Source organism: Bombina bombina, chromosome 4 (genome assembly GCF_027579735.1).
Source record: "Bombina bombina isolate aBomBom1 chromosome 4, aBomBom1.pri, whole genome shotgun sequence".
Lineage (NCBI taxonomy): Eukaryota > Metazoa > Chordata > Amphibia > Anura > Bombinatoridae > Bombina > Bombina bombina.
Window position 1 is genome coordinate 464,137,357 of NC_069502.1, and position 19,367 is coordinate 464,156,723.

Below are 19,367 nucleotides of genomic sequence, written 5' to 3' on the forward strand. Positions count from 1 at the left end.
ATAATGTTAGTGTATACAGCATATGTATGTAACAGTGTATGTTATTTATATTTGTTGTATGTCCCTTTATCCAAGTGTTTATCTGAAATGATGAATGTGCCTCTGAGCCATATTCCCTAGTCTTATCAATGTCATGTTGTATATTTTTGTACCACATCCATATATTTCTGTTCTCCCATAATCCAATGTGCCAAACATAGACTCGTAGGTAATGGGAACACTTCCTGCAATTTATTAAATTTCAATAAATACACCTTCATCAATAATTAATACAGTGGCTGCACCCACTGAAAATATCATAAATAAAAAAAGACAAAATCCCCAAACTGTGTGACAGAACACAGGGGCATATATAAGTGTATGTACTCATTACTTACACGCACCATATATGCATATAAACATATAGAGCCTACCAACAATCAACTTCAATAGATATTTGTCAGCATAATTCCCCTTATGCCAGAATACTTTCTGTTGTTGCAGCCATACCTGCAGAGCATAGCACAAGTGCAGTCTGCAAACCTGCAGAACGTCCCACAGCGTGTGTGCTGTGTCTGTCCATATTCTGTATATCCGCAGTGCGATGCACAACTAGGCTAACCCTAAAAGTCCTGGTAAGGCCTGGATTGTGAGTGTTTCTGGTAGATATATTGGCTTAAAGTTTTGAGAAATGTATCCTCGAGTGTCAAGTTTATGACTCCATGTGACAGCTGATGCTTCCCATTTTCCTACAGTCCAACAGTAACAATAGAAGCTGGGAGCTGTGTAACCACACACAAAGCTGTGACTTTCACAGTGCACCAAGTTCTCCTGGTGAGTTTATTATTTTGTGAGAGTCACACTGGTTCCTTTCTCTCAGTCCTGCAATATATTAGTAACTCCACACACTTCTTGATTCTTCTGACTTTGCCTTTTTCATCTTCATCTTGACTGTCATCTGTTAGAGGAAATATGCAACAATTAAAAAAAAAAAACAAAAAAAAACCCACATCCCAGCAATGAATTACACAAGGAAGCAAGTAAGAATGCACTGAAAATGAAAAGGCTGTCCAGAACTTGTGTGTATTTTATATAAATTATATTATATATATAAAATCTGTTGTACTTTTGTATCATTACCGAATTCACATAAATAAAACATGACACACATGTTAGATGAAACTTCATGGATAGTGGTCTAAAGACTGTTCTTATTGTGTTGCTCTTTAGTTACAGTAAAGTACGTATTTTTCTTGATTTACCTGAAACTTGTGCCTTGCCACAGTTTTCAAAGGTTAGACAGTAACGGATAATAGATGCAACTTTCAAACAACTGTAGCCTTAGAGCTTGTTGTGTATAATCAGTCACTAATACAGATAGTAGAGCAGAACTCATAAACAGACCAAGCATCTCCGAACAAAACAATAAAGCATATACACCTCTCCATACTTAGTGAATGAGTTACACACAATAAAATGTAGGAAACTGGAAATTGGATTGGAGAGTAAGTGGAGAGGTTACTGGGGAAATCTTCTGCACTGAGAGCACAATTGACAAATAATATGGCATACAAGTCGCAACACTCACCTTTACACTTGGTGCAGCACTTGTCACGTTTTCCACTAGGACCACAGGCAGTAACTGAGCATTTCTTGACGTCGCGCACTGTGTGACTCCTTCCTGTAAACAAAATTCACATTATGTCAGTATTGTGCGTAGAAATTCTAGACCAATAGTAAGCACAGCTTATCTCCTTGCCATGCAACCTTGTACTACATCATTCTCATTTCCATGTCCCTCTCATGTTTGTTATTACCTATACCCATAATTATCTGTCTCACCCACCTTAATGTTCTGTAATAAGGATGTAAAAAACTGTACAGGGAGTATTATCTTTTGACTTTAATTTACTAAGATTTGGAGTTTTCCGTTACGTTAGTGAATCCGGCATATGCGCTAAAGGAATATCAGATGTTTGTCTCAAGAGACAATTTTACAGTCTTGGTGAATTTGTCTTATCCCACAACTTTTATTTTTCTTCCCTTGTCTCTTTACTTTCTTGACTCACAGTCACATTCTCATCCCTGCACACTTCATCCTCACTCCAGTAACATAGTAGATGAAGTTGAGGTCCATCTAGTTCAACCTACACAAATCTAAAATACTTACAAAAAGTTCCAGTTAAGATGAAATAATCCCACTAAAAGGTGACCCATTTTAATACTAGCAATCATATCCATGAATTTTGTTTCTAGACAGATATGTATCCAAACAATTTTTAAATGTATCTAGGGTATTGGCATTCACTACCTCCTTTGGTAACGAGTTCCACAATTTTATTGCTCTTACACAGTGAAAAAAAAAGTTTCCGTTGCAGGAGATTAATTCTCCTTTCCTCCAACCTTAAATTGTGACCTCTTGTCACAAACAATTTTCTTGGAATAAACAGAGCTTCTGCCATCTCTGTATATGGGGCTTGAATATATTTCTATAAAGTAATCATGTCACCTCTCAAGTGCCTTTTTTATAAAGAAAACAGACCCAGTTTGGCTAGCCTCTCCTCATAGCTTAAATTCTCCATTCCTCTTATTAGCTTTGTGGCCCTTCTCTGAACTTTTTCTAGTTCTGCAATATCCTTTTTTGCGATCGGGTCCCCAGAACTGCACTCCATACTCAAGGTGAGGTCTTACCAGAGATTTATATAGTGACAGAAATATGCTTACCTCCCTTGAATCAATGCCTTTTTTTTAATACATGCTACTATCTTATTAGCCTTTGTAGCCACTGGCCTGCATTGTCCACCCATCTTTAGCTTGTTATCTATAACTAATCCCAAATCCCTTTCCTCATCTGTTTGGCTAAGTCTTGTCCCATTTAAATAATACGTTGCCTGCTTATTTTTACTTCTAAAATGTAGAACCTTGCATTTTCCTATATTAAATCTAATTTTCCATTTACCTGCCCATACTTCTAATTTTTGCAGATCCCTTTGTAACGAAAGTTCATCTTGCTCTGACCTAATGACCTTACTTAACTTAGTATAATTTGAGGTTACTATTTCTCTATCACCTCAAATTTGTTTTGATTGTTGTCTTATCTCCCACCTCCATTCTCTTTCGATGTCACCTTTATCTATTCACAGTTTATCTGATAATGTAATCTCTGCCTTCCCTCTCATGTCTAACTCTTCTACCCAACCTTCATCCTCTTTCTTTTATTTCCTATGAATTCTGCAGAATTCACCCACATCCTCTGCCAATGTGTTGCCTCTCCCACTTTTAATTTCTCCTTTTTCTGTCTTCTTTTTACTCCATAGATTTGATTGTAACTGTTTGTGTCTCTCTTCAGCCTTCTACTTACCACACAAGCACATGTTACACATTTCATCTCTCCAAAAGGAGGAACTGTTGGGTGCCACTTTTCATTATTTGGGTACCATTGACGCCCAAACTTGCAGGATCGTGGCCCATCTGATTGCATGCTGTCTGCCAGCTCCAAGGGATTTCGCTCTTCCACTATAATATAATAAAAATCTAATAGTTATTTACAACAAGAGAAGAATGGATACTGTCTGGCAACTATAAAAAAAAAAGTTAGAGAAGTACAAAAAAAAAAAAAAAGAAAGTCTGCTCCTGCCCCAAAAATGCAAAACACACATTTCTAATGCAGCAAGAGGATCTAGGCAGGGGGCATGCAAATCAGTGCTCTCACAATACTGTCACTTTCAGATTCCATTCATTTAACATAGATCTCTTCATGCTTCTGCTCGCTGTTATAACAGCTTGTAAAACACAGCATGGGGTTAAAGTGCAGAGCCAGTAAAGATACCCACACACACACACACAAATATATTGTCCTTTTGGCTTTAGTCAGTTTAGGGAAATCGATTTTTTTTAAAAAACAAACTGTTCTATATATTTGTTCCCAATGTGCAAAAAACAAACATGTGTTAACATTATGTTTGACAAAAATGCTAAGAATTGTGTATCAAAAAATCCAATTGGTTGAATTTGTTAAATATATTGAGGCATTTTTGCTAAAGGAAAAAAATTAACTGACCTTTGAAAGGTTTATATGAGGGGTATATACTGCATGCCCATTTGTGTGTGTTGTTAATTAGAAGCTCTCCTTTTGAAAGTACAATTCTGCATTTAAGCATATTTTGAATGTGCGCAGCCATCTCTGTATTTTTGGCAAAAATGCTTTACCACATTGAAAGACAAATTTTGTATGCACAAATTCATATATCAGTTTATACAAGTCTTGTATAAAATATTTGTATATGTGAGCGTACATACATGATATAATTGGGTCACACACATCTGTGCAGCAGTGCAGTGTTAGTGTACCTATAAATATTCAGATTTTTGTGACATAAAATAAATAACTGTTTACACTACTTATGAAATTAAATTATTATTTTAAACTTTCTTCATACATACCATGTCACTGTTCTTTCACTTTTATTTTAGGCCAATATTATAAGACCATGCACTTGTTTTCCATATAATATTTTATTGGCAGTATCACCTAACCACATGCAAAACCCAACTCATTAAACTATGAATGCATAACATATAAAAATATATCTTGAGGAATAGTTAGGCAGCACATACCTGGGCATTGTTTGCAGCAATCTGATGGGTTAGCACGGACGGGATTAGTACAGGAAAGCCTAGGGCAGGTCACTTTCTCACAGTGTACTTCCCCTGTTGAGCCCTGGTGGAAGGAAATGAGATGTCATTGGAAACATGACAGAGGGGAGTATTTGGAAAGAATCAGTGCTTAGATAAAGAACACTCACCTTGCAAGTGCAAATTGCACACTTAATCAACCCAAATGGTGGCACCACAGGATGCCAGCGTGTGCCAGCAGCTTTCCAAGAGCGGTCACCATCAAAGTAGCAGCCTGAAACAGAAGAAGTATGTGGTTATGAAAACCAGCATTTTAAATGTAGTATAACCATAAGTGCTTCAATGGGGGGCATACACAGTCCTGGAATTAGGTGCTGGCAAGTGGAAGGAAGTAGGATGTAATATGCATAGTTAGGGCAGCGTGTGGAGCAAAAGTATCTGAAAGGAGAACATAGGCCTGAATTTACAGAGGAAAGTGTTGTGTACAGAGCAGAAATAAACCAACCTTCATTTGCCACTCTAATTCTCTCTGGTTTCTTCAGCTCTTTGATTTCTTTCTTTTCTGTAAAAACAAAATACATATTGTTAGAAATGGGGTATGGGCAAAGATAGGGAGATATACACATGCTCCATAGTGCTACCATATCATATGGAAAAAACAATTAACACAGGTATTTGATGTAATGATAAATATCGAGCAACTGTTTTCCATCCTAGTTTTAAAAAGCGATGGAAACAACAATAACATTCTGTACACCTGCCAGTGGCATTTTAGTCCTCGAGTTCCCTGACCCTAGGAACAAGAGGCCCAGTCTGTGTTCAATCTAATCAGCCATCTTTGGAAATATGTACCCTTTACCTAACAAACTACATCTGATCTGTTACCCTATACAACAAGTAAAAAATGGTTCCTCAGGATTCTTGTAGATGTGATATATTGTTCCTTACCTTCACAAATAGGACAGCACTGATCGGACAATTGAACTTGCTGGGTGCAGTTCAAGGATGGACACATAATGGGGTCACAGATTACAGTGCGCTTCTAGAATACAGAAGTACAGAGTTAGCAGACAGAAAACAGTAAAGAGGGTTACTGAGCAAGGTAAATGTGTGTTCAGTGGTTATTATAATTTATTTGTAAGGAGCTACTACATTCTGTATTGCTTACTTAAGTACACGAAGAAGTGGCACTTTGTACACAGCACTTATAAATAGTTATACAAGATACAGTAGAAATAGACAACGGCTTTTATACTTTTAATGGAAACAAATTCTGAGCATTAGCTGGATACTGGATAACTTAAAGTCTAGCTGACGGCATAGTCTTGTATGCCCACTTAAGGTCTTTCTTTGAAGACCTTGTGTGTTTTAATAAATATAAGTAAATGCTTCACATAAATATTAGTGTTTTAAGCATTGTCTCTACCTGGCAGCTGCAAACAGAACATTTTTTGTCATAGTCAGGAGCCCATCGGGCCCCATGGGCCCTTAGTTGTCCCTCAAAGTAGCAGGCCCTGGGATCTTTTTTTAGATCATCTGGGTCACGCTGACGACCTTCTTCATATATCTCATACTCGTACTCAGGGTCCTCTGGAGACAGTGACACCCCACCAGACTCACAGGTGTTTGGGATATGCACCTGCATAACAAGGAAGAGGAAAGAGAACATGATCATTTCATGGAGAGTGTAAAATGGAGGTTTGTTTTTTTACAAAAGAACAAGAGCGAAACTACAGGTGGTGCAGAGGTCGCAATTGTGACTGGGCCCCCAAGGGTGGGGGCCCAGCTTCAAAAATTTTTTTTTTTTTTTTACACTGCACTGATATCATGCGAATGTGACATGATGCTTCAGTGTCTCTGACTACAGGGGTTAGTGTTTCTGTTTTACCCATTGGCGTGTATGTGTGTGTATGTGTGTATGTATGTATGTGACTGTGTGTTTATTTATGCATGTATGTATGTGTGTGTCTGTGTGTGTGTATATATATGTTTGTGGAACCAGCAAATTACAGACCTTGTTACTACAGCATGGGGGGGACGGTAAACAGTGTCACTATACAGTACCACTATATAAAGTACGGGGGGGGCTTGACCATGTCACTGACTACTGTGGTCACTTTATTAAGTACTGGGGCGGGTAGGGTCAGGCCAGCCATCTCACCGGCAGATTACAGACTGTGACACTGACTCACTATATACAGTACTGGTGGGTTAAACAGGGTCACTATATACAGTAATACGGGGTCAGACCATCTCACAGACTATGGGCACAGGGTACCTCCTTTTGCAGACATGTAATCTGATTCACATTTTTTTTTTCTGTGTTAAAGGGACAGTCAACCATAGAATTGTTATTGTTTTAAAAGATAGATAATCCCTCTATTACCCATTCCCCAGTTTTGCATAACCAACACAATTATATTAATGTACTTTTTACCTTTGTGATTACCTTGTATCTAGGAACCTTCTTCCAGCCCCCTGATCACATGACTGTGACTGTTTATTATCTATTGTCTTAAATTTAGCATTGTATTATGCTAGATCTTTAATAACTTTCTGTGCCTGAACACAGTGTTATCTATATGGCCCACGTGTACTTTCTGTCTCTTTGTGTTGAAAAGAGATTTAAAAAGAATGTGATAAGAGGCAGCCCTCAAAGGTTTAGAAATTAGCATATGAGCCTATCTATGTTTAGTTTAAACTAAGAATACCAAGAGAAAAAAGCAAATTTGATGATAAAAGTAAATTGGAAAGTCAATTAAAATTAAAAGTCCTATCTGAATAATGAAAATTTAATTTATACTTGACTGTCCCTTTAAATGTAGAATTTTTTTTTTTTTTATCAAATTCGTTTTTTTTGGGGGGTGGGGGGCCCTTCTTAGATTCTAGCACCTGGACCCTGTGGTTTCTAGTTACTCCTCTGCAAACAAGTGATTGATGTATGATTTAAAGAGTCGTGAGTTATAAACTTATGCAATTTATTTTCCTTCTGTGTTGTGCTCCTGTGTCACAACATATGAGGAAAGCAAATGAAAAAGGGCAGAGGCCACTAAGAGGTGGGTATGCTCAAAAAAAAGTTTGCTTTTATGTACTATCTGTAAATACTACAGTAATGGTACATTAAATTGTAACTTTTAATTGAATTTTCAAATTAAAAAGAGCAGCAAAAAATGGAAAGAGCTGCTTGTTGCTCACACACACACACTTAAATACACACCACTAGTGTAAGTATATAGAAAAATAATAAATGATGTTGTAACTAGTATGCTATTAGAATGTATTGCTAGAGAGAGAAAATATGCTAATGTATTTTTTAGACACCAACAAGTACTGTGTCTGTAAGTAACTGATCAATCGCTCAGCGTTAGCTATTAGCTCTGTTTTACAAATTTAAATCAACACAGTAAAAACACTTGCAGTGTTATCAATCCTAGCTGTACTAGGAGAGTACCGATTAGTGCACCCTTCTCTAACGGAAAATTATTTTCCAATATTATATCTTTTTAAACTAGTTCAACGAATAGTCATATTCCTCTGAGGAAGCGTGTGTGAAACGTGACTGCGTCAGGGGATTCTTTGTATTTTAATTGCCCTCCAGTTGTTGTTAATATGGACTATTCGCTGAACTAGTTTAAAAAGATAAAATATTGGAAAATAATTTTCCGTTAGAGAAGGGTGCACTAATCGGTACTCTCCTAGTACAGCTAGGATTGATAACACTGCAAGTGTTTTTACAGTGTTGATTTAAATTTGTAAAACAAAGCTAATAGCTAACGCTGAGCGATTGATCAGTTACTTACAGACACAGTACTTGTTGGTGTCTAAAAAATACATTAGCATATTTTCTCTCTCTAGCAATACATTCTAATAGCATACTAGTTACAACATAATTTATTATTTTTCTATATACTTACACTAGTGGTGTGTGTTTAAGTGTGTGTGGGAGCAACAAGCAGCTCTTTCCATTTTTTGCTGCTCTTTAAATTTGAAAATTCAATTAAGTTACATTTTAATGTACCATTACTGTAGTATTTACAGATAGTACATAAAAGCAAACTTTTTTTGAGCATACCCACCTCTTAGTGGCCTCTGCCCTTATTCATTTGCTTTAAACTGTTGCTTAAAGTACAACTAAATATGTTAACCTACAAATGTATTTAACAAGGTATATAAGTAGAAATTTACTTCATATATCAGTTTTTCTTTTTTCTTATATGAGAAAAGCAAACTGATAGCTCAGAACTAATAACCTCTAGTGTTTAGAAACCCCCCTTGGGGAATTTAGACATTCACATATAGAAGACATCACATGGACATGCAGTGCTCCTCACCAAATGAGGATACACGCATATATATATATTATATATATATATATATATATATATATATATATATATATATATATATATATATATATATATATATATATATATACAAATAACTAAGGCTCCAATGAGAATCATGATTTTGCTCACCTGTCCCCGTATCTCGCCACGTGGATTCAGTTTGGTGCTCACTTGAATAAATGCTGTCCCTCGGCTTAGGTGACCAAGTAACTCAAGGTCAAGGTCCTTAACACTTCCCTGTGCCTAAAGGGGACGGGATAAAGAAAGCGGAGCAAGAAGGAGAAAGAAAGAAATAGTGGGCAAAATAAACAGACGCAGAAGGAAGACAGAAATAGTGAGTAAGAAAAGGAAGAGAAAAATGTGGTAAATGGGGAAGGAAAACAGAAAACATATTTGTCAGTAAGGGGAAAATGTAAAACAGAGATGCAAACATATTTAAAATACTTTGCATTCCTCTAATGCACATATATAGTTTGTATGAGAGAATAATGAAAGTTTTTACAGATCCTTTTTTTACCTGCATTGAAAAATACCTATTCATCAGACAGCTTTTAAATCTAGAATATTTTTATGTTTAATCAATGCAGTTTTAAATTATCTTCACACAATAAAACTTAACCATCCCTGCTGGAAGACTAATCCATAATTAGAAAAAGTAAAGTTTAAAATTTTGTGATTTTTGTCTCTTACCTCTGATCCATAAAAGCCTTTCAGCAGCCTCTTATGTCCCCTGGAGGTCTCACTGACCTCGCCTAGCTCAGCAAAGCCATGCAGATGTGCATTTAGTGTAGCATCCTCTGCTCGGCCCAGACCAGTCACCACAATTTGATAGTGTAAATGGCAGTGCTCATCCAGAGAAACCCATGCATGACCTGCTGATCCTGTCCTTAATGGGGGTGACACAAACTGACCAGCCAGGGGAACAGGGAGCTCTGTGTAAAAAAAGGGAAATATGTATCAGGTGATAAATCAAAGGGGCTGCTTCTGATACACAGATATGATTCATGACATTGTAAACAAGACCTGCCATGTGCTGCAATATAAAGGGTTAAACTATAGAGACTTAGAGCCATGAACCACCTCCCTGTGTTTTAGAAAAAGAGAATGCAAGACCTCCCAGAATTACAGAGCAAGCACATGAGGGAGGGAGGGAAAAGAAGAATTGGATAGGGAGGGGGGAGAGGAGAAAAAAAAGAGAGAAGAAACAATGAGTAAAAAAAAAAAAGAATAAAAGAAAAGTGAGGTATAGAGGAGCAAAAACAGATGGACTAAAGAGCTTTTGGAAGCAGAATCAAATAGTATTATCCCAAACTGTTCATGTGTGCAATTTGAAAACTCACCCTGGTATCTGGCCCATGGACCAGTGTAGAGCAGGGGTGTAATCTGTCCTCTCAGCTCCCCTTCCTGGAAATCCTTTGTAGCCACATTGAGGAAGAGTTCACTCTGTAGCAACATGTGCAGATCTCGGGCACTGGCGTCCACCCATATACCCCAGGCCTAGTAGCAAGATGTAAAGCAATTAATCTTATTGACTATCTGGTGGGAATCCCTAATATTTTAACTTTTCCAGTAGTAGCCATTAATGCCCTTTAATTAAGAGGAGACTCGTGCACTAGTTGCATTGTCTATAGACATACCAGCTATTCAATGCACTATATAAAAAAGATGGACATGAAGGAATGAAAATAAAATTAAGAAAAAAAAGATGGGGGACAGGAAATGGAAACAGAAATGTTATAAGGGAATGGAATGGAAAGAGAATGACACAAAATTGATGAAGTGAGTTCTAAAAAGAGGAGTGAGAAGAAATGGATGTGAAGGTATAAGGGTAAAAACTAAATGAAGAAAAAATGATATGGATAGAAAATCAAAAAGGAACTAAAAATAGGAAATAAAAGTGGTTTTGTTAAGGTCAGAGAGATGTACAGGCTTAGATAATGGTTACATATGGGAGAAAAGCAGATATTCTGGGGAAAACAACAGTAGACTCAGTGTGTCATTAAGGCAATCAATACAAAATGTAGCTTTACCAAATCAGAGACTGTGATAAAACAATAATATTATAATAAAATCAGACCAAAGGCTCTCACCCTTTTATGGCAGCCACATCCCACCCCATTGATTAAACAATATCTAGTGTCACTGTACAAACTATACCACCCCTCTGTAACAAACATGTCTCTTTTATTTTACCAGCTGTACAAACTGTTCTTCCAGCTCTACAAACTATGTTGCTCCCCCACCTATTGTAATTCTCTTCATTCCACAGTCTTCCCCCTTTTACCTTGCCACTATGATAGTCCTTGCTCAGATCATGCAAAATATTGCGTTTGGTCTTTCTTCTAGGTTTGGTCTCTAAAGTTAATGCTGTTACAGGACTCATAGTACCAGCGACCTGAACCTGAAAACATAAAGGAGGAGAATTATCAATACAGTATGAGTAACCATTAGATGACATATCAGAATTTCTTTAGACAAAGACATTTAGAAATATTCTATGAACCAATATTAAGTTATAAGCTACTCAACCACTGTAAAAGCAGTAAAATTCCTAATTGCTACATTAATCCAGTAGAATAGTACAAAAAGGTATTTGCCACACATAGTACCTGATACTCCAGGGTTCCATTCTCGTGTAGTATGAGAGTTGCTGAACCCACTGCTCCAGTCCTGGTGGGAAACAAAGCATCACCCCCTGAAAGCACACTTTGCAATGCTAAAAAAAGAAAAAAAGGAAAACATGAATGTGTGACTAAAACCAGTACCACAAAGTTATTAAGGGAATTATTGAAATATTGTGTGCTCCATTAGTCTCACAAACAAGATATTCTTGCAAGTTCCCATAAAGTATATTACTTACTGTCACATGACTTTCTGACTGTGACGATGCCTGAAAGACGATGAGCCTGCTTTCCATCCATCTGTACCACTATCTCTAACTGACCCTGAGCTAACCAGAACATCTCTCGACTGGACAAGTCTGGCAAAAAATCAGCAAAGTCTGGGTCCTGTGGTGAAATGTGAAGGCATAGAGAAGTCAAATCATGTTGAATATGCATAATTACATATTGCTGGCAACTAATCAGGAACATCAGTTCCTATCATGTCATGCAACTCACCTGAGTAGAGATGTTGGCATGAAGCTCACGAATAACATGATTCTGGTGCAGGACTTGCACAACCATTGGAATATGAGCTGAAATTGATTAAATGACAATAAAAGGACATAAGCAAATATATATGTATATAACCCTTTGGGCATTTTATTTACCATAATCCTAGTTTCTCACAGTCAAATGTTCTAGGTACCTGAATCACCCCGTCCCCTTCCCAGTCATCCTTTCTTCACCACATAATTACCAAAGATAATTAGTTTTACAAACAATAACCACAACAACACTGTTTCCAGATTATCACCTCTTTCTCCTCCTCGTAGCCCACTGAACATAAGGATAAAGTGCAGGTTGTCATCCACATCACTAAGAGAGAGCATTGCAAGCCCCCCTGCCCATATCACCTCAGGGGTCTCTGGACTGAGAAGTGCTGTAAATGTTTCTGTAGAAAAGAAAAGTAGCAGGTAAAACAACCATAACTTCTTTAATTTTCCAAAATATCTAATATCCTCAAGTCACCAACAACAAATCATTGCTTATCTACTATCTCCCAGCGTGTTCCATAAATATCTTAAACACAGTCTGTCTGTTGTATACTACACATTTCCCCCAGTTTGCCCACTCTTTAATGGCTTAAATCCTATTTTATTTGATTATATCCTATTATAGTTTAATATTAATGTTCCAGCCCTTGCACAAAAAATATTTATCTACCATCCTTATACCCTCCAAAAAATTATATGGTTTTAATCTCCTCCAACTCCCCCGTACCTGAAAACAAAGCTTTGTGTCGAATGATCTTGCCAGAGATTTCAGACTCAGAACGTGCCATAGTCACCAAGGAAATGACAATGTGACCCAAGCGGAGGAGACGCAGGGATGAGCGAGGAAGAGACCGCCATATTCCACAGATCTGGAAAAGAAAAAGAAAAAAAAGGAGTTGAGAAAAAAAAAAGGAACACAAAGGGAAAACTGAGAAGATGGTGTGTCTTAGACTTACTGTATCACTCATTGGGGATCCCATTCTGTGTATTGGGTGCTCAAACAGCACAGAACCATCAGAGTCTGAGAAACGAACCCGGGAAAGTCTGTCCATCCTGTCAAAGAGAAATACAAATCAGCAAGGAGACAAATTGCAGGTAAATTACATAGGTAGGACATGCAGAAAAGGAGCTGGAATAAAGGAAAGAGAAGAACCAGAAATGGAGGAAGGAGACGTGGATTCTAGTGGCAAGAGGTAATTTATTTTAAAGCAAGAGAATTTGTTGATTTGAATGCAAAGTGTATACAAACTTGCACAGAAGGAGGAGCCAATTCAGAGGAAAAATATAGAAAATAAAAGAGGGAGATGAAAAGACAGTATGTAAATACAGAATTTGTTTTTTAGAGGAGGGGGCAGATTGCAGAAATATGAGATACAGACCTTTGCAGTTAACAGACATTAAAGTCAAAATTAAAGTTTCATGATTCAGATAAATTATGCAATTTAAAAAAAAACTTTCCAAGATACTTTCCCTTATCAAAATGTGCACAATGTTTTTATATGCACACTTTCTGAGGCTACGGCTCCTACTGAGCATGTGTAAAAAAGCACAGTATATTCATAGACGTATATGCATTTTGTGATTGTCTGATGGCTGTCACGTGATTCAGGGGGAGGGAACATTGGATTAAATTTAAAATTTGTCAGAAAAAATTCTACGGCTCATTTCAAATGTGAGTGCTATAACATTTTATTTTATTGTGCATTTGTTAATTATTCAATTCTATTGTATTTAGTGGTCCTTTAAGGGAAAATAATGTGAGCGAGGCTGATACACAGTGGATTATGTTCACTAAAAAATATACAAGAGCTTTCAGAAAGGACAACGTATAAATTCAAAATGAATGCTCCTACCATTTGTGGGTGATGGAGAAATACAAGTTTGAGCGTTGCAAGTGGAATCTGGCTTTAGCAACTCCGCTAGTAACTGGGGGCCACACATCACTAGGTGCTGTGAGTAGGGCAACATATTCTGCTAGAAAAACAAAGAAACACATAAACTGAATGTAAATAATCCATGCACATAAATTAATAAATTAGATCAATGTACACTGTGTGTGTAAAATAAAAACAAGAAATACTTTGTACATGATTATTATTATGAGAATAATTCTATTTATACATTATTTGCATGTTTAACAACCTGTACTTTTTATCTAAGTCCATGTGTGAGAGTTGACTAAGTAAGCAGTGAAGTAGTTAATGTTGGGGACATATTCCCTACGTCCCCTTTGTGGGTTTGGCTCCCAGCATTTATAGCCATTGCCTAATAAACAAAAGCTGCATCAAAGATGTTTCTAATAATAAGATGATATATATTTGTTTCACAAAAGAAACTATTGGAACAAAAGTACCCCATTGTCAATGCTGAGTATAGAATGTGGGGATGCCAAAGGCATTTGATATCACTTGCATATGAAAACTTTAGCTTAGGTGCGTGTCATCATTATATTACATTATTGGACATGTGATTAAAAATGATGTTTCTGAGAATGTGCACGTCACATATAATGTAACTTTTGGTATAACTGGTAAAGGGGTAAAAAGTATACTGCAAATTTTAGAGGCAAAAATTTAGACTTGAGTTTGAAATAAAACATGATATGTAATAGATCATCAATTATACAACATGTTTTAAAGTGCAAGACCATGGGTTTAATGACTTCAGCTGAATCTAAAATGTATGTTTTGATGCAGGATTTGGAATGTAAATCTGCGTTGTTGGTTTGAAGGTAAAATACTTTATTTACAGCAAGTTTTACAGCAGAATGTGTTTTAGATTAGGTGAAATGTTTTACATTGTAGTCATGGTTTGTGCCTTTGGTTAAGCACACGTTTAATATGAAAAATTAAAGGGATATTAAACCTAATTTTTTTCTTTCATGATTCAGATAGAGCAAGCAATTTTAGGCAACTTTCTAATTTACTCCTATTATCAATTTTATTTGTTCACTTGTTATCTTTATTTAAAAAAGGAATGTAAGCTAAGGAGCTGACCCATTTTTTGATTCATCATCCTGGCTAGCGCTTGCTGATTGGTGGCTACATTTAACCACCAATAAGCAAGTGCAACCCAGGTTCTGAACAAAAATGGGACGGCTCTTAAACTTTACATTCCTGCTTTTCAAATAAAAATACAAAGAGAAGGAAGAAAATTTGATAATAGTAGTAAATTAGAAAGTTGCTTAAAATTGCTTGCTCTACCTGAATCATGAAAGTTTAATTTTGACTTTAGTGTCCCTTTGAAATAAGTGTTGTGAATGACTGCATACTTCAGGGAATTTGTGGATTATGTTGATGTGCAATATAGGTATGTTATTTGTATTATGCGTCCTAGTAAACAGCAACTGGAAACTTGTTTGGGTTAACTTGAGGAGCGGAAATTATGTATTTTTACCTGTTCGACTCTCCTCTGTAGAAACATCATCAGAACTCAAATAAGAGCGATCATTGTAAAGATCATTGTCTTTCTCTTGAAAATATTCAAAGCCATCAAAAATAAAGTCAGACTTTTTCACAGGTGGAGGAGCAGCTGAAACAAGAAGACACAATTAATAAACATGTACAAAAGGTGGGAAGAGGTCACTATAATGCGGGGAATGTAGAGGAAAATAACACAGATGAAGTGGATAGAAAAGTAAAGTAGACAGCAAAGCTTTTTACAGAAAAATAAAAGCACTACAGAAAACTAAACCAGTGAGAGAAAAGTACAAAGAACAAGTAGGGAAGATGAGAAGGGAACAGGTCAGTGGAAATGTGTTACCTTTGGGGCAGGTTTTACAACAGTGACCAGCCAGTAGTATGGGATTACTGCAGGAGGGTGGTGGACAGTCATGTTTTATATTTTTGCAACTAACTTTTCCAGAAGGTTTTCCTCTCCGAGTCCGTTGCTGCAATTACAAAAAAAAAATAAAAAAATATTTAATTGTATTCTTAAAATATATTAGGTTTGGCAAATATAATCAGAGTTTGGGCACTAAAAGCATATAGGAGAGGAAAAAGCGAGTTGTTAGACAGGTGAGGGGTTAGATGAGAGTGAAAACATTCTTTTTCTGTTTTTGCCCTGGAGGAAGCACTAATTGAACAAAGTCTTTTCTGAGCATCCTATCATTAACAATGGAATAATGAGCTGCTAATGCCTGCATGAAAATCACTATTAACACTTACTAATTACCCTCTAATTGAGAAGTACAAGCTGAGACACAAAAACTTCCAATACACAAAACAAGAAACTTCCTCTCAGTAGATCACTGCCTGATAATGTCCAGCAAATTCGTGTACAGGTCAGTCTGATTTCTAATTCACTGAATTTACTTTGGGTCTTTACTTCCCATTTGTGTATATACTCATATAATGTCCCTATGTTTTCATGAAGAAATACTATAAGTATTCACAAGTGGAGGAAGAACAGGCCTAAAATGAACACCTGCTACCCTCTTCCTTACCGGTTCACAGTAGCACAGAACACAGTGCATGATTCCAAAGGGTTCTCCAAGATCTGGATGCCAAGAATCCTCCAGGGAGTAAAATTTCCCCCCAAATGTACAACCTAAAACACAAAAAGGGAAAATGTATTTTCAGAATTGAAATAAGGATACAATAAAGTCTGTCACTGACTGAAATGCAAAATGAATTAACCTACTTAATTTCCCCTCACAGGTGACTGAACCCCAATTCATAGGTGATTGTCATAGTACAAGTGTCTATGCAAAACATGAGAGATTAAACTGGCCTACACTGCAGCCAGCACTACTGCACCAGTGAACCCCATAGCACAGGTGACTGAACCCCACAGGGACAAGGGACTGGCTGATGTATAATGCACACGTCTAGACCCCACCTGTAGAGTGACAGTACCCCGGTACATGAATGTTATTACCACACCACAATGCTCACTTGTGCCTGTCATTTGTGGAATATATAGTCTGGAGGCTGGTGCAGCTGTTGGCGGTTGCCTTGTGTGCTGATTCCTGGCAAGAACTCGGGGGGTGTGAGCAGAGGATGCCGGAGCCAGACGCTGCCTCTGAGGTACCGTAACCAGACGGAAAACACAATATTGCTCCAAATGCATCCCACAAACAGCTCTTGCTAACCCGTGCTGTGCCGCGCAGGACAGGGCGTGGGGTCAGGCAGAGCAGTATGTAGGATATAACTGCACTGTAATAACCGTGACATGCTTGAGTTTCCTCCAAAAAGTAACAGCACCATGTCGTGTGTTAACGCACAGCACAAGGCTCTAACTACCCCAGGTGTCAGCTCTGATGTGGTTATGCAGGAATGTTACTGTGTCACTGATTGTCAGCTATTATAGGAAACACAGAGTGCAGTTTTGTGCTGCAATCACCAAATATCCGAGTGGGACCGAGGGAGCGCGTGTAGAACTCTGGCAGCTGGAGCGTTCTGTGTAATGGGCTGAGTTACATAAACATTCCCTCATAGCAACTAATAAGCAAATGTCTTCCTATGGGAGCGATTACTGTGACACAACATTCCCCGAGATCTCAGACCTCAGCTACTCGCCAAAAACCTCTCTACTGCTTGCAGTGTACGTTACCTCAGTAAACCAGGGAAACATCCCGCCCTCAGAGACTCAGGACCAATACCTGACTGGTGCGGGACAGACAACAAGATGCCTTAGCCTAAACAGCTGATCACTAAAGTGCAACATGGTGCACCTCTCAGCTGTGTCCCTTTATAACCACTAAATAACGCTGCGCCTCAAATATCAAACACTATTATCTGCCCCAGATCTTTATTATTGTGACTCTATAAAATATTCTATTTCCCTCAAAAGCCACTGACATAGAGACATCAAAGACCCAGGTGATGTGTACAGACCTAAGCATGTAACTAGACAGCACAGATACTACTGATAGGAGAAACTTCCCCTCATGACTGTTCTCCCATCAGATTAATCAGTTCCAGCAGCTACCTGTATGACCCCTCACTATGACAGAACTAAATGTGCGCTCAGTGAATGAGATTGGCTAAAAAGGATGCATATAATATAATGTAAACGTACGTGAAAAATATCACGTTACATCCACGGGTCTCTTACCTGGCTGTGCCTTGGATGTCTGGGGCTCCTGCTCGGGCTGGATAGGAAGCAACACTTTGGGACGTGAAGCATCAACATTCAGAGTCCAAAGGGTCAAAAGAGAGAGGAAAGTACATAACACTTCCATTTTATCTCGATCCAATATAGGGGATGTCAGGAGGGACCCTGCAGCCCGTCTGAAGTCTATAGTGCCAATAAAAGTATTCTATCACAGGACACCCACACTCTGTGACCTTTCTCCTGTCACACTCCTCGTGCCCCTTTCACGCTGCCCACTCTCTCTGCCAGTGCATAAGGGGCTCAGTCCTATCCTGTGCTCGTGTATCTTCTAATAGTTTGGTGAGATAAGCGCAGGATTTATAGGCGGGGGCACAGCAGGCAAACAAGCCCCCCCCCCCCCTGCCCATCCACAGTCTTGCCGAAGTATATTGCACTCACTCTGAGAGATGATGAGCCGCTCAGCGGGGTCTCTGCCCGAGGAAAGTAACTGTTAACAACATTGAAAAGCCCAGCGGGGAGCAGCGGGAGCTCCCGGCTCCCCCCCAAATCCACACACTCAGACACAGCATCCTGACTCAGCCTGGACCCACCCAGGAGAGAGGGGAGAGGATGAGCAGAGAGGGGGAGAGGGAAGGATACACAGAGAGCTGAGGAGAGGATGAGCAGGGATTCTTTATAACAGAATTACCTATATAGACAGTTACAGAAATATGTAAACACTAAAAACTGTTAGCAAAGTATTGAAGTATATGAGAATGTAAGATCAGAACAATATACAAGAAGAAAAACAGCTAATATAATGGAAGGAATGGCCTAAGGCCCAAATTAATATGTCTTTAAAGTACCAGGTTTAAAAACAAAAAAATAGTTTAAATTAACTGGAAATGGGGAGACAGATAAAAGTAGATAAACATAATATAAATAATGGAAAATCCATAATAATATAATTTTTTTTATAAATATACTTTACTGTAAACATCTCCATGGCATTTGAAGGGATTTCATGAATTTTAAAGTTGTAGATTTTCTAGTTGTATTATATAATACGAAGTTAACAGTATTTTTTTTATAACTGGTATGAAGAATAAAATTGGAATTCATCCGATAATGAGCAACGACGCTGTAATCAATAGAAATAATCCTATGCTATAAAACATAGGATATAGTGAGAGCATAGATGTAACATGCAACTA

The 19,367-nt window shown here is 37.8% G+C and overlaps 1 protein-coding gene across 1 annotated transcript; it reads right to left on the reverse strand.

The window, feature by feature from the left end:
* Window positions 1-639: 639 nt before the first annotated feature.
* On the reverse strand, window positions 640-18,536 carry CHRD (chordin). The gene is given in 25 exon segments (XM_053709062.1): window positions 640-913; window positions 915-937; window positions 1,568-1,634; window positions 1,637-1,660; window positions 3,341-3,495; window positions 4,597-4,699; window positions 4,785-4,888; window positions 5,120-5,176; window positions 5,563-5,656; window positions 6,041-6,253; window positions 9,090-9,203; window positions 9,651-9,892; window positions 10,301-10,457; window positions 11,245-11,361; window positions 11,570-11,676; window positions 11,821-11,968; window positions 12,080-12,156; window positions 12,378-12,515; window positions 12,845-12,986; window positions 13,074-13,170; window positions 13,971-14,091; window positions 15,514-15,648; window positions 15,880-16,006; window positions 16,562-16,665; window positions 18,175-18,536. Coding segments are annotated over 25 exon segments (2,835 nt in total). The 5' UTR covers window positions 18,302-18,536; the 3' UTR covers window positions 640-871.
* Window positions 18,537-19,367: the final 831 nt, after the last annotated feature.